Source organism: Sinocyclocheilus rhinocerous, unplaced genomic scaffold, assembly GCF_001515625.1.
Source record: "Sinocyclocheilus rhinocerous isolate Xijiao unplaced genomic scaffold, SAMN03320098_v1.1 scaffold795, whole genome shotgun sequence".
Classification (NCBI taxonomy): domain Eukaryota; kingdom Metazoa; phylum Chordata; class Actinopteri; order Cypriniformes; family Cyprinidae; genus Sinocyclocheilus; species Sinocyclocheilus rhinocerous.
Genome location: NW_015630361.1, coordinates 618,964 through 637,035, shown reverse-complemented (window position 1 = coordinate 637,035; position 18,072 = coordinate 618,964). Strand labels below are relative to the sequence as shown.

At 37.5% G+C, this 18,072-nt stretch overlaps 1 protein-coding gene across 6 annotated transcripts; it reads right to left on the bottom strand.

The window, feature by feature from the left end:
* Nucleotides 1-4,502: 4,502 nt before the first annotated feature.
* On the bottom strand, nt 4,503-17,794 carry tfap2c (transcription factor AP-2 gamma (activating enhancer binding protein 2 gamma)). Of its 6 annotated transcripts, none has more exons than XM_016552641.1 (7): nt 17,704-17,794; nt 11,738-12,196; nt 11,608-11,659; nt 8,922-9,144; nt 7,117-7,235; nt 6,004-6,145; nt 4,503-5,802 (listed from the first exon to the last, which is right to left on the bottom strand). In XM_016552641.1, exons 1-7 carry the CDS (start codon nt 17,731-17,733, stop codon nt 5,508-5,510), a joined length of 1,320 nt encoding a protein of 439 aa, XP_016408127.1. In that variant the 5' UTR covers nt 17,734-17,794; the 3' UTR covers nt 4,503-5,507. The 6 variants fall into 6 exon arrangements, with proteins under 6 accessions (XP_016408127.1, XP_016408128.1, XP_016408124.1 ...); XM_016552642.1 differs by having other exon boundaries at nt 11,738-12,193; XM_016552638.1 differs by lacking the exon at nt 17,704-17,794 and adding an exon at nt 14,687-15,026.
* Nucleotides 17,795-18,072: the final 278 nt, after the last annotated feature.

Genomic DNA, 18,072 nt, shown 5'->3' with positions numbered 1-18,072 from the left:
GTTTGGGTGATGCAGGCAGACCATCGCATTCCCACAGAACGGACGAAGAAAGAAGGAGAAGGAGAAGGAGGGTCAGTTCATAATAGCTTACACGATCCATAATTCCCCCATAATGCCCAACATGGGTCATTGTGCAGTATTTTTCACCTTTATTACTTACTACTAATATAATTAACATGAAAAAAAAATAATTTATCAGGGAAAAAGTAAAAAAGATCTATGTGTCAATTAGATTATTAATTAAAAAAAAAAAAAGAAAACAAAATGGTTTAAAAAATACTTACATTTAAAATGCTTCATGCATTAACATTATCTAATTTTCTATTTTAGTTTTGTCTTTAAATAAACACACACTACACAAGTAATGCTACCAGAATTTACTCCATTATCAGGAAGCGGTAACAGAAACCATTGTGTACTACAGTATTTTGGTCTCCAAAGATTTATTACTAAATTAATTAACAACAAAACAACAAACAACAAAAATTTTGTATTCCCCCCCCCCCTGAATTATATCTTTAAAAACAATGAATTAATGAATTAATTACTTTATTATTATTTCATTTTAAAAATGTAAAATTACAAAAAGAAATTATTTTATTTCTAATAAAATAGAAAGGGGGGGGTTCTTTTTAATATTAAAAAGAATTATTTAAAAAATTAGCCAATTTGTATAGTGGGGACATAAGAAAAAATACTTAAAAATGTGTTTATAAAATAAAAATGTTATTTTAAAAGTCTTATTTTGAAAGTATTATTTTCAACGCTTCATGAATTTCCACACACACTAAAAGAATTGACGCTACCAGAATTTACTCATTTATTAGGAAACAAGAAGCCATTGTGTATGGTACAGCTATGATTTACTACAAATTTCAAATAACTGGGGGGGGGTCATTTTAATATTAAAAAGAATTATTTAAAAAATTTACCAATTTGTATAGTGGGGACATAAGAAAAAATACTTAATGTATTTAAAAAATAAAAATGTTATTTTAAAAGTCATATTTTGAAAGTCATTATTTTAATGAACAATTCTAAATCATTTTTTTGTTAGATCATTATGTTTGTTGTTTGTTTGTTTTTTTCCAAAAAGAATTTACAAAGAATTTACTGTTATCTGTTCAAGTCTTGCATTTGCTTTAGGGTTCGGCCTAGGGTTAGTAATGATAAAGAGTTATCCGTAGTTCCCATTAGTCTTCCATTGGTCACCAAACAGAGATTCCCTTCCAAAACACAAATACAAAAGTTTAAAGGCCAAAAAGAATTTACAAAGAATTTACTGTTATCTGTTCAAGTCTTGCATTTGCTTTAGGGTTCGGCCTAGGGTTAGTAATGATAAAGAGTTATCCATAGTTCCCATTGGTCACCAAACAGAGATTCCCTTCCAAAACACAAATACAAAAGTTTAAAGAAAGTAAAATCTGGTGCGACTGGGACTGTTCTTTGAGAGCGACCCCCATCAGTGTCTGTATTTCCCCCCTGGAAACTCCTGCTTCACCCAAACATGCAGAAGAATTCCTCCCCGTCTGTAATTTAAATTCATTCCCAGCATTTTCTGCAGGAATACTTTGCTGTTCCTGCCCCCCGTTAAACGCACACACATCCCTCCCTCCTACGACTTTTATGTTCCCATTATTTGGCTTCCTCATACCAGCAAGAAACCCCTTGGCTTGGCTCTCGCAAACCATCTGTACGACGACATCCAAGTCAAGCATGTGCTCCTAATGTTCTGAACACAAGAGCTGATTCGGAAACATCTTTCTGAATGAGTACACAAAAACATCCAGGCACTAGAATTACAAACCCCATTTAAAGCGAGCGTCTTAAAGAGCGGTTGCAGCGGTTTGGCGTTTCTATTTCCATCAGTGTCACTGCTAATGACTGCTAACGCAAACCAGACTGAGACATGTCTTGAGATGCATGTCTTTTAGCAGAAATGCAAAAATGGAAATGTGTTACAAAACTAAGTAGGTTACTATTAGAAGAGATTCTCCAAAATATATAAATAGCCTCAGGATTCAAGAAATAAAAGCATGAGAGCAAATAGCAGTGCCAATTTAAACACAAAAATACGACGCTATGAGTTTATTCAAGCACAGACAACAAATGTAGCATTAGCAAGCCAACATTTATGTGTTAGAGCTTTAGTTTGAGAATAGATTTGTTTTCTTTATGTGCAAAAAAAAAAAAAAGCTCTGCAGTCATCCGGAAGCGTATTTTCCGCTATTGCCTTTGACCTGCGTTAGCATAGGTCATCTAATCAAGGGTTGCAAGAAACCTAGATTTGGCCTTAAACAAATAAGCTTTGCACATCTTAATAAGGATATTTGCATATATTAAGAGTAATTTATGCAAAACCAGAGCACAAGAGATGCTGCTAATGTTAGCTTAGCATAGCAACATGGCTTCTTAGAGAGTTCCAATGCCTTTGGCTATTTGGCTAATTAAATTTCATGCATATACGCTGCTTTATTCAGGTATCGATTTCATAAATAATATGAAATATTAGGGTTAAGAGATTATTATTAACTAAATCCATTAATGGAAATTCTGTCATCTTTTATTCACCCTCATGTTGTTCCAAACATGAGTTTCTTTCTTCTGCTAAACACAAACAAAGATATTCTGAAGAATGTTGGTAACCAAACATTTGACGGTAGCCATTGACTTCCATGGTATTTTTTTTTCTCCATACTATGGAAGTCAATGAACTGTTAGGTTTCCAACATTCTACAAAATATCTTCTTTTGAGTTCAACAGCTGAAAGAAATTAATACAGGTTTGGAACAACTTGAGGTGAACGATTCCTTTAAGAGTAAGGACTGATTTAATTGTTAATATGTTTATGTAAATGTAATATTAAAACAAAACCCTGAAATTTTTAAGAATATTTTAACTGTTTTTGTTCATGCACTGAAAGTCATTGGAACAAAACATCATTGGACCCCATTGATTTTCAATGTGGGGTGGGCCTGATGCATTTTTCCGCAAAAGAAAGAAATTAAAAGAAGTCTGGAACAACACAAAGGTAAGTAAATTATGAAAAACATCTCATTTTCAGGGGGTGATTAGTGGTTAGTGATTTGAACAAATCCTTAACCTGAAGTAATGAACTTATCAAAGGGATTTTTGACTTGTCCCAGTAAGCAATGGTTTAGAGCAAGCATTGTTGCGCCAAATTTTGCATTGGACAAAATGTAACAATCTGTTAAGGATTTAATATGAAGACAAATAATGTAATTATTAAACAGAGCTGTATCAGAGTCTGGGCCTCATGTTTGTCTCCGTATGTTTTTAATGATATCAGTTGGCATTTTCAGAGTTGGCTTGCAGCCAGTGTAAACAAGCACGATGCATCTTCAGGACAAAAAGCGTCTTAAAGAGATGCAATATTTTTCCAGCACTTCCGTGTAGGCATCTCATCATGGGACGTTCGAAGTTTGTGTTGATGTGGGTGTGTGTCTTTCTGCGTCCGCACTTCACACCGATCAACACCTTTCAGGTACAAGAGGAAGTTCTGCCACCAACACCTACAGCCGACCATCAAAGCAGGTCCATCAAAGTTGCAGTGTCTCAACTTACAGCCTTGTGCAGGAAAAGAATCCGAGTAAGTGGAGGCGGTTACAGCCAACTGTGGGCGCGCGGCAAAGCCACACATCTGGTCCAACAGGTTCTGAGGGAGAAGCTCACACTTGCTCTACTGTCAATTCAGTTGCATGAGTCAGTCACTCATCGGAGGCTAACACGCACACTCGCTCACACACACCTGCGATTTCATTGCATATGAGAATTGGGAGCGTTTGCTGTGAGAACGAGACAAGATAGGGGATAGTTTTGATAAGGAGATGCGATAGTTGCACCTGTATAGTGGCGTATCAGCCATTTGAATCGTGAGGTTTAAACAAAGTGAGATATACATGCTAACTTTACAAACAAAAGGCTATGAATAAACCGTTTCGCAACCGACCACATGGTGCATTAATAATAAAGCGGCACGGTAAACAAAACGGAAAGGCATCAGGTCAATATTCTCTCATGGCTTTGTTTATCTCTTCTCAACAGTCCTGTCACTTCATTTGAAACCGCACTGCGAGTTTCACAGTAGAGCATTTAAATATGAAAAGAGCGATGCGGAAACTTCACACACATTACTGTTGTCCTGTCACGCCAATTTGCGAGATAAGCATGGCTATGAAAAGAGGGGAACTGTCTGTTTTGAGCAAATGAGTAACACAAACATTCGAAGAGTAATCCAGGTATAAGACAGGTGTTCAATAGGGTGAAACCCCACTCTTGTTTTCCGAGGAAAGCCTTCGTTTGACCTGTTTTGTGCAATGATGACCACTACTCTTCTTTCTGTGAGCATTGCTGACATTTATTTTAAAAAGGAATCTTTATACACATGAATTGGCCATGTTCGACATGCCTCACTGGCAGGGCACGCGTGTAGTGAAGTGTACAACTCAACGTCATAAACGGGGAGTCTTGGCAGACGCAAATCAAGAGTGTTGAGTTTTATTCCTATAGCTTTAAACAAATATTACACATTTCTATAAAGAATATCGATCCCGTAGCCTAACCACTATATGATAAAAAAACAAACCCCTTTATAAAAGCTTAACACATCTTTTTTTAAAAGTGGAACCAAACACCATAATTGTACCAATATTTACAAATCCCATTAAATTACAACATAAATTAGAAAATATTTACATTTGGGGAAAGACAAATGGAACATTTAACTTCTAGTCTGACGTAAAGGCATCAAAAACATCATACGAAACTGAACATGCACACACACCCAACCGTATGATATTTGATTTGCTCGTGGTAACTTAATCAAAGGTATTTTTAATTGTTCTCAGTGGAAATTTAAGCCAAATACATCTTGAGCATTTCTCGTATAGAAGAACCCACTGATCAGTGGATAAAGGGTCGTTTGGAAATCAGGTACACCCATGCACACAAAACAGTCACTCATGCCAACAACACTCCCACAAAGAGAAGAACAATAACACTGCGTCCAATGAAGTCAAGCATAGAACAAGTTATAATGTCTCAAACATAATCACATCCTTGGTCCATTGGGAGGTCAGCACCGAGGAGGAGGACACGGAGAAACCAAACTTCCTCCTCCCAGATTGGTAGCGAAAGAAAACGGTTAAAATCCACGTCAACTCTTGAAATGGTGTCTTTGGGAAACTCAACAACTTCCCCTCTGAGAGACAACTTCCTGATGACCGTCTGAATCGTCGCTCGATAAAGAACCGTCTCGACTAAGGCTAAGCTTTGAAATGTGTTTGTGGAGGAGAAAGTGCTGGAAGACCAAGACGTGAACCAAGAGGGCTTCGAGTTTAAGCTTAATCTTGATGTGGGAAAACAAAGCAGAACCGAAACAGAATCGACAACTACGACGACGACGAATAGTCAGGTCTGGAAAAATGTAATTCTGCTACAAAAACGGTTGCTGCGTTCAAATGGTCCGATCGAGTTTGACCTCAGCCTCACTTTCTGTGTTTGTCCATCTTGTCTACTTTGTTGGAGCCATCGGAAGAGGCCTGCAAGGAGTCTCCGGTCGAACTCATGTACATTTTGTCCACCTGCTTGAGTGCCTCGTTGAGGTAGTTTTGCAGCGAGGTCATGGCCGCACAGATGGCCGGAGAGCCGAAGCCGTGGGTGATGAGGCTGAAGTGAGTCAGGCAGCTTTGAATCCCTGGCTCGAGAATGGGAGCCGGCCTAGAGTTTCCCAGAGGAGATCGGTCCTGAGTCAGCAAGTCGGTGAACTCCTTACAGATTTGCCTGAAAGATTAGATGACCAGTTAAAGTATTAAACCATAAAGCAGAGATTTCAGAAGCCTGTTCTGCTTAGGTGGAGACACCCTCAGAAGCAGGGGAACTCGTTTTCCAGACTGATGACTGCTTAATGGCTCCATCAAAATGGGCTTGGCCTCCCTAACCTTAATGGGATTGGGATTTATTTGAAATGGGATGGTTACTCACTTGGCTGCCAAGAGCATGGTTTTGCGAGAGTTGATCTCATTGCGTTCCACGTGCGGTCGGCCGAGGTACTCCGCGATGGCCTTGGCGGGAAACTCTGTCTCACAGACGTACCCAAAATCTCTCGCCAGGTGTACGGCCTCACCTGCAGACAGGATCAGATGAGAATCAGGTGACTCACGCAGCATATGACTGCACCGCAAAGATGAGTCACCGTCGGATCCATCGGCTTGGAAATGACTCAAAATGGCATCACGAAAAGAATCGTTTCCTCTCTAAGCTGAGATGAGTTCAGATGAATAGACTCTCTCTTTTGCGGACGGCGGTGGTCACACTGCATGTCTTTAATGAGCCTTTGTAGCTGAAGGCGTCTAACGGTCCCCTAGAACCAACAGGCTCTTATTGATAGACTAGCACATTATTCACAGTCGTCATCTTTAAGGTCAGTCTCTCCTCTTGGCTAGCGAACATGTGATAACAAGCCCTAATTCAGCTTTGAAGGTCTGTAAATAACTACGCCTTCTAGACATGTTCTTGCTTCAGACCCATGCTCCCATTAGTGGTGAGAATGGTGACATTAAAAGAGAAAGCTAAAAGTATTCTGCATCGCACCTGGTGCTAGTTAACTCGTGATCTTTGCGCTAATGTCTCTGTGACTCATTGGTTAGCTATACGTATGCGAAAAGGTGGACATGAAATGTCAAGAAATTACAGACTTCCAATACTGTACATGAGTAGAGCTAACATAGACGACCTTTGCGTGTGATCGCAAAGTCTTTTGGCTTTGTATTAAACTATCACTAGTTCTCTAGATGCTACACTGGAATTTAGACGCTAGACTAAAAAGTGGCCTGGTAACATGTTGTTGCGGTTCATTTAAACCAATTTAATGCAGAGTTTTAAAATCGAAACAGATTTCGTCATACACTAAGTGATTTTCTGTCAATTCCGACTGCTTTTCAGCATCTACCATTGACTTTTCAGTCTAGAACTTCATGATATCCTCCACAGATTTTGTTGTTGCAATGACTGAAATATGCTAACGTCCTTAGCATTTATGATAAAACTACTTTTACAGTAACAATAGTGGAGAAGTGACTGACATAAGGTGCTTACCTTCCACCAGAGCAGTTAATAAGGTGACGTTAGCAGCCTTCCTGCGACCCGCCGGCAAGTTCAGTCCAATTTTATCCAGTTTTTCCCTCAAGGATCGGCCGCCGTTCTTTGACTTTGCCCTTTATAATAAAATTAACAGTGAGTGTCATTAGTGACCTTTTGCTAAACCTGCCAATGCTAGGTTAGAAACGGTTGCTTGCCATCAGTCATATTATCAGCTTTTTTACATGTTTCCTAGAAAACCCAGATGGACATGCACAGTGTTTTTTTTTTTCTTCACTTTTCCAAATCTTTAAACATTTAGCATGAGCACATTTTCAGAAAATTGCACTTTTTACTGAAATCTCCAGTTAATTCCAACAACATGTTCTGATCAAGCACCAGTAATCAGGAGAGCAGAGCTTAGCGAAGGCTTAATTATTGCAGGTGAAACACATGGATTTTATTTGTTTTGTTTGTGTTATACGACTAAGAGGCCAATATGGAAAGAGGTTTTGGGCTCAGATTCACATGGATAAACAGGCTCATGAAATAAAATGATGTCACAGCTTAAGTGTTTAAAATGCATCGCAACAAAAACGCATACAAGCACAGACAAAATCCCCACTTGCTGTTTGGGCCTCTGTGATATGCATGACTTGAGTTGTGGCCTGGCATCACCCTTCACATGTGGGGTAAGGGATTGTTAGCAGGAGGCATGAGTAAGTGCCCCCTTTTTCCGACCGACACCTCCCCCTCCCAGCGCTTGTGCTATATGACCTACTTAACGAATATCAGTGCATTTGCGTCAGACACATGGGAACAGAAAAATATTCCCAGTTATAAAGGGCAAAGAGATTAGACTGTGTGTTTGATGACATAATCCCCCCCCAACAGCATGTTGGCATATGGGTCAAAGGGTCAAATTAATATCAGCATCATCTCATCAATACGCACACAAATGGAGCTTGATGGAACCAAACATGAACCTGCATAGATTGATAAACACACACATTTAACTCTTTGTTTCCATTGATTGGTAAATGCATGAGGGGGAATCTCACAAAAATATTCGAGTTTCATTTCAACCCAAAATCAAGAGACAAAATATAAGAAACTACATCTTTGCTGAAATAAAAAGATTTCATAAATTTGCATGACAATTAAGCACATTTTTCCATCAATGTATACTTTTGAGAGTTTTACCTTTCTCGATATTCTCAAACGTGATTCTTAGAAGGTTTGTTCACTTGCACAGACAATCTTTTCAGTGTACTACAGTAAAATTATTTTTTTACTAAAATCAGCATAACTTAAAAGTAACTCTTAGACTATCATATATAAATATTTAATGATTTTCTTCATATATATTTAATTTTTTATATTTAATTTATACATAATTTTTGTACATAATGGTAATGGAAATTTGTGGTGAAAATGTGTGTAACTTATGAAAATTATGCCACATTAGTATTTTTCAATGATATATAAAATAGTCTTTACATTTGGGGTGAAATATGACCTGGGCATGTTGTTGAGTTTCATGATATTCATCCACCAACCTTTTTTATTTGCTCAAGTCTTACATTTAAATACAGTACACTGTTATTTTAGTTTTTTTTTTTGAAGTTGCAAATAGAATAAAGATTATTGGAGTATGTTTTACAAGAAAACACGATTCCAGGTATTCTACTTTGTAACTGTTTGTGCAATTTACTAGCAACTTCTGAGTGAACATTTTTTGTACAGTACATCATTTTTTTTCCAGTGCATTTATATTGCCATTTTAACATATTTCCAAATATGAATATGCAATAGCGGCTCACCTGCGTAATACTCCTCCGAGCAGGGAAGCGTTAAGACACTCCGGTGGGGACAAGCGTCTCTGAACTTCTGCAACAGTTACTTTGTACTTGGAAGTGGAGCTGAGAAGAGAGAGTCGACCAGGTACAGAACAGAAGACCTCAGTGGGATTTGACACCATTCCCAGCAGATGCTCTTTCTGAAAGGGAATCCCAAACGGGCTTCCCTTCGACAGGGACACCGGACCTGGAGATGAGAAATATATCGGTCAACCAACCAGCTCCAGAAATACAGGAGGGAAAGAAACAAACAGGAGATTCTTAAGTAAAACAGTCTGTTGTTTCAACACAATTGAGCACCAACTTTGTGTTTCACTGAAAATACTTTAGGATATATAAAAATAGAGACAAGTGATATTCATTACCACTACAGAGCTATACAAATATAACAGATCAGATCATTTGATCTTGGGAGAATTTGATGAGTTAAGAAATCTCCGATTTTGATTGCACACTATTTTTTTTTAACAAGGAAGTTGAACTGAGTGTAATTAGAAATCACAAGGTTTACCTTCACCATTTTGTTTAGAAAAAGAGTGAATATTTTAAGATGCATTTGCAAAGTAGAAGCTGAAGCTGGTATAGATGAAGATGGAAAAATTCGAGCCAAACATGTGACATAAATTTTGATATGAACCAGAATTGGACAGAGCAGTCATCCATGCTATAATCATGTCGACTAAAATATTGGCATAGACATTAATTCAGCAAGTCACTTTGGTGACTAGAAAGAAAATCTAAATTACTGACTGACTAAAATAAATGCCAGAATCTGTCAGGCAACTCCTGACCGCAACATATATACAGACGCTGCAGGATTATACAGGAAATGGTAAAGACCACCAAACAATCTCAAAAATATAGACTCTGAAATTGATTTTTTTTGCTGTGAAAACATGTTGCATGTGATCTTTAGTGCATCTTCAACTCGCTTCCTTATCATTTTTTATTTGAAAGCTTTAAATCTCAAAAAAGAGCAAAATTAAAGGTAATTAATAAGTGGTTCTGATATATGCTTATTATAAAAATGCAACTAAATATATGATCATGCATAGTTATCACAGCAAAATAAATAGGAATATCAACATTTAAAAGGCTGGAGAAATGCTTTTTTTTTCTCAACTCAATTAAACTCATGCATTTGTAACTTGGCAGAAGCTATCAAATTAAACAGATATCAAAATGCATGCATTCAACCTCAAAAACCATGAACAAAACCAAACAAAATATAAGAAGGTTACTAAATTGCTTTATACAAACTGTAATGCTACTCCGTTGCAAATGTAAAGACATTCTTGTTTACTTTTGCATGCTACACAGTTTTAGTGTTGAATAGGGTTGATGTAACTGAAGTGTCCTAAAGCAAAACCTGTTGAGAACCACTGATACAAACCATTCATTTCAGCAGCTAGTGATCGCACAATACAAACAGACGTTCAAAACTGTCTTTCGGTTTTGCTTATTTAAGACGATTTCGTGTCACAGCATAGGACTGAACAAAATACCCATGCATGTTTAAAAGCAGCCACACCCCAACTACAGTTGATTCTTGTCTCCTTGTGCGTGTTTGTGTGTGTGTAGCGGGGCAGAATTGCGTTCTGACAGTCCTGTTTCAAAAGACTAAAAAACAGGCCTAGGCCTCCTCTCTCTGAGCAAACACACCATTTTAAGGATTGCCCAACATCTACAACTTTGGCTAGTCTGCCATTTTGAGAGGAATCCTTTCTTTGGCTTTCCATTCATGCTGAAAGAGTGACAGAATGCTCCGCGGATCAATGCCAGATTAGTTAAATGGACCACATGACCAAAAGGATTAGCGATATATGTATGAACCAGCACCACCTCAACTCCGCCCACCTAAACCGCTGGCTCGGACAAGCCGAAATCTGGAGCCTGACTTTGTTTTTTCCACATAAACAGCAAAGGTGCAGGATTTTAGTCTTTAACATGGATTAAGCAGATCAATTCCTTCTAAAGATCTGGATAGCAATATAAAATTATTAACACAAGTTGCATTAGGTTTAATGCAAAATGATTCAGCTTGAAAGAATCATGATACATTATAGTTCTAGAACACAATCTTATTTTATTCAAAACATGCTTCACAAAATTATAGAAGGTTAATTACATTTGAAAAGTCCTGAAATGCTAAATTTCATATAAAATTGTTTTAAATAGGCCTAGCATTTTGTGATCCTTACACTTCATAATTATTATGCATAATGAGCTCATATTATTTGAGAGACTGCATGGAATTTTTCTACCTTCGTTTGTCACGCCACAGGAACATTTCATGTAAAAGGTGATTAACAAAAAAATTAGACAGTTGAATTTTTATTTACAAAAAAACAGCTCAAAACGCTCTTTCTACGCAAGTTTTTACAGTCAACTTTCCCACTGTTTTTGACCAATTCAGTATTACTATGAAATAATATGATGTTTTCATTGTGGTTATTATTAAATATATTACACAAAATAAATATACATTTAATAATGCTATTATACTGTAAAATTAAAAGAGTAATACAATATTTTTTATTTATTTTAATGCAAAATTACAAGACTTCTTATTCACATCTTTCCCACTTTAATTGGAACCTAAAAACTACCTGAAAATAAATTCATGTTAGAAAATAGAAATGCAACCAACCTTTTTTGATGACTGTATGATCAGGAATTACAATACTGTGATCACCTTCTTGCTGCAAGAAAGAACCAGGAAATGCATCACTATCCACGTAATCCCAAATAAATAATTATGAAATCATTAATCAACTCACCTGAACATCATCCAATCCGTGGCCTATATCGTGCAAACCGATGTTATCACCCAAGGAATCGATTCCATGGATGTGTGGAGGCAGAAGCTCCGGTCTCCTAAAACCGTCCCGCCGCATCCCGGACGAGCCCCCTTCCAGGCCCAGAAGGGGACTGGCGAGTCCGCCCCGGCCGTGGGACCCGATGGCCTCTTGACCATGCCGTCCGGGCCATGACTGTTGCTGATTAGATGCTGCAGACTGGTGTATTGAGTTGATATTAAACGGGTCGCCCAGGTGGGAGTACGGGTCGCTGGCTTGGGTGTACGGCAGAGGCTGGTAAGGGGGAGGGAAGTACGGCGGCTGGAAGTCCGAGCTGGCGGTGTGCGAGAGGGACGGTGGCGGGCTGTAGAGGTGCTGGCTCACCGCGGGAATGTGAGGTATACGGGGGTTTCCGTTGCTGCTAACATCATGTCTTTCCTGCTGAAATAGAGAGTGCATCACATTGAAACCATGCACACAACAACTAGTTCATTTGATTTTTGCCACATTCTGATCACATGAATACCTGCATTTGTATTCATGCATAAGTATAATGCTTAAATTTGGAGAACAACAATTAATATTTTAGTTAAATAAATAAGAAAATTAAAATTAAAATCTAAATGGAAAAATCCTGCTTTTTTCTTGAACATGGCACAATTCTCACAGATAGTTAACAAATCATAAACATTTTCATGCAAATTAAAAACTGAACTTCTTCATGTTCTTTAGTTTATCATGCAAAATGTAATGCAAGCTCAAAAACCTTAGAATAAAATTAAAAACTTTAAGCTGTTGGCTTAAAGATATGTTTCTACCCGATTAAACCACTTTTGTTAATTTAACTCTATGTATTCAGTCACATCGAACGCATTTGGCCTGTTAATTTAGATGTTATCACATGCAACGCATATGTAAGGTTACCAAACCAAACATTTTTACAAAGTCATTTGTTCTCTTTCTAATTCAGCATCAGCTGCTCGTCTTTTGAGTCGGTGTTCAGCTCTTGAGTGGACTGTATAGTGTGCATTCATGACTTCTATTGTCTGGCAAAGGTGCTTGGAGGTTACTGTCACCAGAGACACATGAATGACAATGAGCGACGGGCCGTTTCTAGACAGCTTAATTGAGACCACATGAATTACACTTGAGAGTTTTCTCTCATATTCATACTGAAACCCGATATTTGAAACAATCCTGCTTGCGTTAGTGGAGAATACTGCGCCTAAAAACAAATTCACTTTTTTTTCGGAATCATATTGAAAAGATTCAGTCTGCGTGAAAATGAAAACTGTGCAATTAAAACGATGTGCAATAATTGCGTCTTGAATTAAATTGCATGAATACTTTTATTATTATTGCCATTACGGTCTATTATTATTTTATTATACTTAGCTACTTATTCCGGCTGAACTAATTTGCAACAATAAATATTATTATGCATATATATTTTAGTAAATTCTTATGAAAATACTATACCAAATAAGTAAAATATTTTTCACGACTATTATTTAAACGAACGCAATTTGGTCAGCACGTACAGTTCTGTTTATTTGCGCAAGATCAAATTTAAAATAATTCATTAAAAAAAGAAAATGGCTTATAGGAATATTTCTTAGGCTACAATAAGAATGAAACATTGTAGTACCTAGTTAACTTCGCAGAACTCACTTTGCATATTATTTGGGAAAAGAACAATGCCGAATTTCCATATTTTAAATTATAAACAGACAATGCATGTGTTTAATTCTCCAATCAAATCTGCCCCTCAACCAGATGTCTGCACATGAAAAGGCGCCTGGTTTCGCTTCTTCTTCTTACCTCGCAGTCATCTTCATACTTCACGTTATCTGCTAGTTTCCACAACATGTTGTCTTCGCCGCGCGTGATCTCAGACTTGTGTATCTGTGCTGATGTTTGTTTGCGGTCTCGAATATAATCCAGAGAGTCCGGCGCGCGCCGCGCAGAAGTGAAGCATCAACTCAAGTGTTGGAGGAGGAGGATGAAGGAAGAGAAACTCATGCAGCTCGCGACACAGACTTCTTGCGCGAAACGAACTGGAGGGTTCCGGTCCAAACAGACGCGCTGAACAGAAGCACTCGACTCCCTCTGATGGACAACAGAGCGGCTCAGGCTCGACTCACTGACTCTCTTTGGACTCTCACTACTATATTTGCATGAGTCAGCGGTGGGCGGTGACCTACTGCGAGCTGGCTACGTCAGAACGAAGAACCTGCTGCTGATTGGCTACTGTCAGAACGACGGACCAATCGCGGAACTGCCCGTCTGTTCAGAGGGCAAATTAATCCTGGACGAAAAATTGCGATGATTTGCCATTTACTGAAACAAACTCTACAAACAAAGAATGGTAAAATGTTTTAATTAAAACTAAATGTCATTTACGCGATTATAATTAGTCAGAATGATAGATAGATGGAACGTTAGAACGATAAATACTTTTATTATTATTGCCATTACGGTCTATTATTATTTTATTATACTTAGCTACTTATTCCGACTGAACTAATTTGCAACAATAAATATTATTATGCATATATATTTTAGTAAATTCTTATGAAAATACTATACCAAATAAGTAAAATATTTTTCACGACTATTATTTAAACGAACGCAATTTGGTCAGCACGTACAGTTCTGTTTATTTGCGCAAGATCAAATTTAAAATAATTCATTAAAAAAAGAAAATGGCTTATAGGAATATTTCTTAGGCTACAATAAGAATGAAACATTGTAGTACCTAGTTAACTTCGCAGAACTCACTTTGCATATTATTTGGGAAAAGAACAATGCCGAATTTCCATATTTTAAATTATAAACAGACAATGCATGTGTTTAATTCTCCAATCAAATCTGCCCCTCAACCAGATGTCTGCACATGAAAAGGCGCCTGGTTTCGCTTCTTCTTCTTACCTCGCAGTCATCTTCATACTTCACGTTATCTGCTAGTTTCCACAACATGTTGTCTTCGCCGCGCGTGATCTCAGACTTGTGTATCTGTGCTGATGTTTGTTTGCGGTCTCGAATATAATCCAGAGAGTCCGGCGCGCGCCGCGCAGAAGTGAAGCATCAACTCAAGTGTTGGAGGAGGAGGATGAAGGAAGAGAAACTCATGCAGCTCGCGACACAGACTTCTTGCGCGAAACGAACTGGAGGGTTCCGGTCCAAACAGACGCGCTGAACAGAAGCACTCGACTCCCTCTGATGGACAACAGAGCGGCTCAGGCTCGACTCACTGACTCTCTTTGGACTCTCACTACTATATTTGCATGAGTCAGCGGTGGGCGGTGACCTACTGCGAGCTGGCTACGTCAGAACGAAGAACCTGCTGCTGATTGGCTACTGTCAGAACGACGGACCAATCGCGGAACTGCCCGTCTGTTCAGAGGGCAAATGAATCCTGGACGAAAAATTGCGATGATTTGCCATTTACTGAAACAAACTCTACAAACAAAGAATGGTAAAATGTTTTAATTAAAACTAAATGTCATTTACGCGATTATAATTAGTCAGAATGATAGATAGATGGAACGTTAGAACGATAGATAGATAGATAGATAGATAGATGTTAATTGGAGTGCAAAAATATTTGAAAATTTTCCCTAAATTTTTATGCTGATTAGATACTTTGCAATGAAAACAAACGCAGTAAATTAGGGTAAAAAAAAAAAAGCAAAGTAATAATAATAATAAAATAAAGAAAGAAATAAAAACGTTTTCACTAATGATTTTAGACTTTACAGATCAACTGAATGTTTTATATAATTGCGTATTTTTTACGTTTTTGCTTAAAATTAAATTAAAATGGAATATATTAAAATACTACTACTACTACTACTACTAATAATAATAATGAATGCAAAGTAGGCTATTTTAAAGTGGAAAATGTCTGCATTAGAGATTTGAAAATTCGTAAACAAAAAGATAGCAAGAGAGAAAAAAAAGACGAAAGAAAGACTTAATCCCGGTTTAGACTCGCCTGTCTGTTAATGCAGGTGAATTAAATGTGTTTGTGGGTCAAAGCGCCTGCGGCTCGAGCTGGACTGTGAGAAATGAAGCGCACGAGCGAGTTAAGATTCCTTTGTAATCTGAATGAAGTTACTGTCAGATACTTTCACACACGCAGACTCTACTGTAACCCCGAGGGAGAAACATCTGCTTATGTAACCTGCTGAAATCGCAAGCAAAACATCCACTCAGGCAATAATAAAATGCATGAATGCCAGTTGTCATAAGACAATAATTATTATTTACCTATAGGCCTAACCTGAAGACACTGTATTCTCGTTTTGCGTCGTTCGTGCAAAACGGATTCAGAATGATCTAATAACTGACTGATGAATCATCAGTGTGAGATAGCTATTAATTGTAAGCAGAGACTGTTATTCACCGTAAGCGTTTTATTTCAGCTCAAAACACATCGTCTGAAATTAGTGAACGGAATCTGCAAATAAGCATATAGTAGGATGTAATAATTTATTGGATTTGTCTCAAAAATAATAAATAAGTTAGTAAAACATCGTAATAATTAGACGGATTATTTGGTTTCGTTAAAAAAAAATAAAAAAAATAACTGAGGCGCATTTCAAGATAACAATCCGTGATCATCCAGGCCCATGATGCGCTAACACACGAAGGCCTACAAAGTATTGAAAAATACAATTTAAAATATAATACACATGCTGTGTTTCATTATTTATTTAATAACACATAGGCCAACAATAGTGTGTGTTATGTGTGTTTTTTTTTTTATTAGTGTCACTGAAAACCGGAGATTGTTGTAACTCTCTTTGCTTCGAAGTCTATAGCTCAATGTTTTTCCCTCATACCTTTATATATTTTTCCCATTTATCTGATACAAATTTAAGTAATTTTGAATTATACAATTTACTCTAAAACTGTGTAAATGAATGCCAAAAAAGCGCTGTTGTTACAACCTAAAAGTAGCCTAACAGAATGCAGGTTGTAACAAAAAATAAAAAAATAAATAAAAATAAGAAAAGGGATTAAAAAAAAAAAGAATTCAAATCAGTTTAAATTTTGTACATGAATTATTTTATTAAACTGACTTCAGAATTATTGGTAAATGACCAACGTAACCCCGACCGCATTTAATTTTAAGCAATGCAATTAATAAAAACGCACGGAAATATATTATTATAAAAGATCAAACAGTTGCATAATACAGTAACAGGCTAACAATCAAAAATGTGTTTGCGTGTATGTTTCCTATCTAAACCAAATGTGTAGCCAACACAAAAACACTGGAACCATCATCGTCTGATCAAACATTACATTTTTAGCTTTTTTTCTTTTAGGTGGAAGTTGAAAATATCAAATTTAAGAAGAGAATCTGCTAAATCAGATGCACGGTTTGATGCACAAATCAAATAATAACCAAGGAGTTAAATGTTGCTGTTTTTTTTTTACTATTTATTTATTTAGCCTGTAAATGCTATATGATTTTTACAGAGACGTATGACCTCACGTGGTGCTCACGTATGATTTCAGTAGCTCTTTTTAATTAGTACTCCCAATTAAAAATAATCCCAACAATTCTGTTCTCGTGCTGTACATTTGACAGCGACAAAGCGCGGTTTTTCCTTCAAAAAGGCGTCTGCTAAATTCATTAAATCGAATAAAACTGCTAAGTCCTGCTGTTAAATGTTCAGACAGGTGTTAAGTGTCACACCCGAAGAAATAAAGGCACCGCAATTTGGCAATTATTTGTTATTGTTTTATTATTACTATTATTGTTAATAGCTGTTGTTGTTTGTTGTTATTACCCTGCTTCCTTTAGGCTGTACATTCTGCAAACGCAAGCAAAAGTTCAGGCACCAGTTTACACGAATTTAAACCTTTTGCTATACAAACGAATTTAACCAAATGTAGGCCTATCGGAAATGGACAAATGTCAAATGGAAACATACCCGCCAGTCCAGCCTCTCCAGCAGCGACATCTGCTTCAGCTGTTCGGTTCCGCTGTAAAGCAGCGAATGCTCTCATCAGCCGCGCTCGCGCCGCTCATACACCTGGATGCGCAGGGCACGCAGAGCGCATGCGCAGACTCTCGGAACACCTGAACGGGGGCCGCAGCATTCCGATCGATGAGGGTGATTAGTCATCGCTCAGCTCTGTGGAGCAGCACACTATTGCACAACGGCGCTTTAATTAAAGAAACGTCCACAGTAATTAAAAATCAAGACAACTCAAGACGATCTAAAGAATTCACACAATTAGCCTACCTGATATATATTACATGAAAACCTTTAAAGAAAGTGTTGGAGATTTAATTTCGC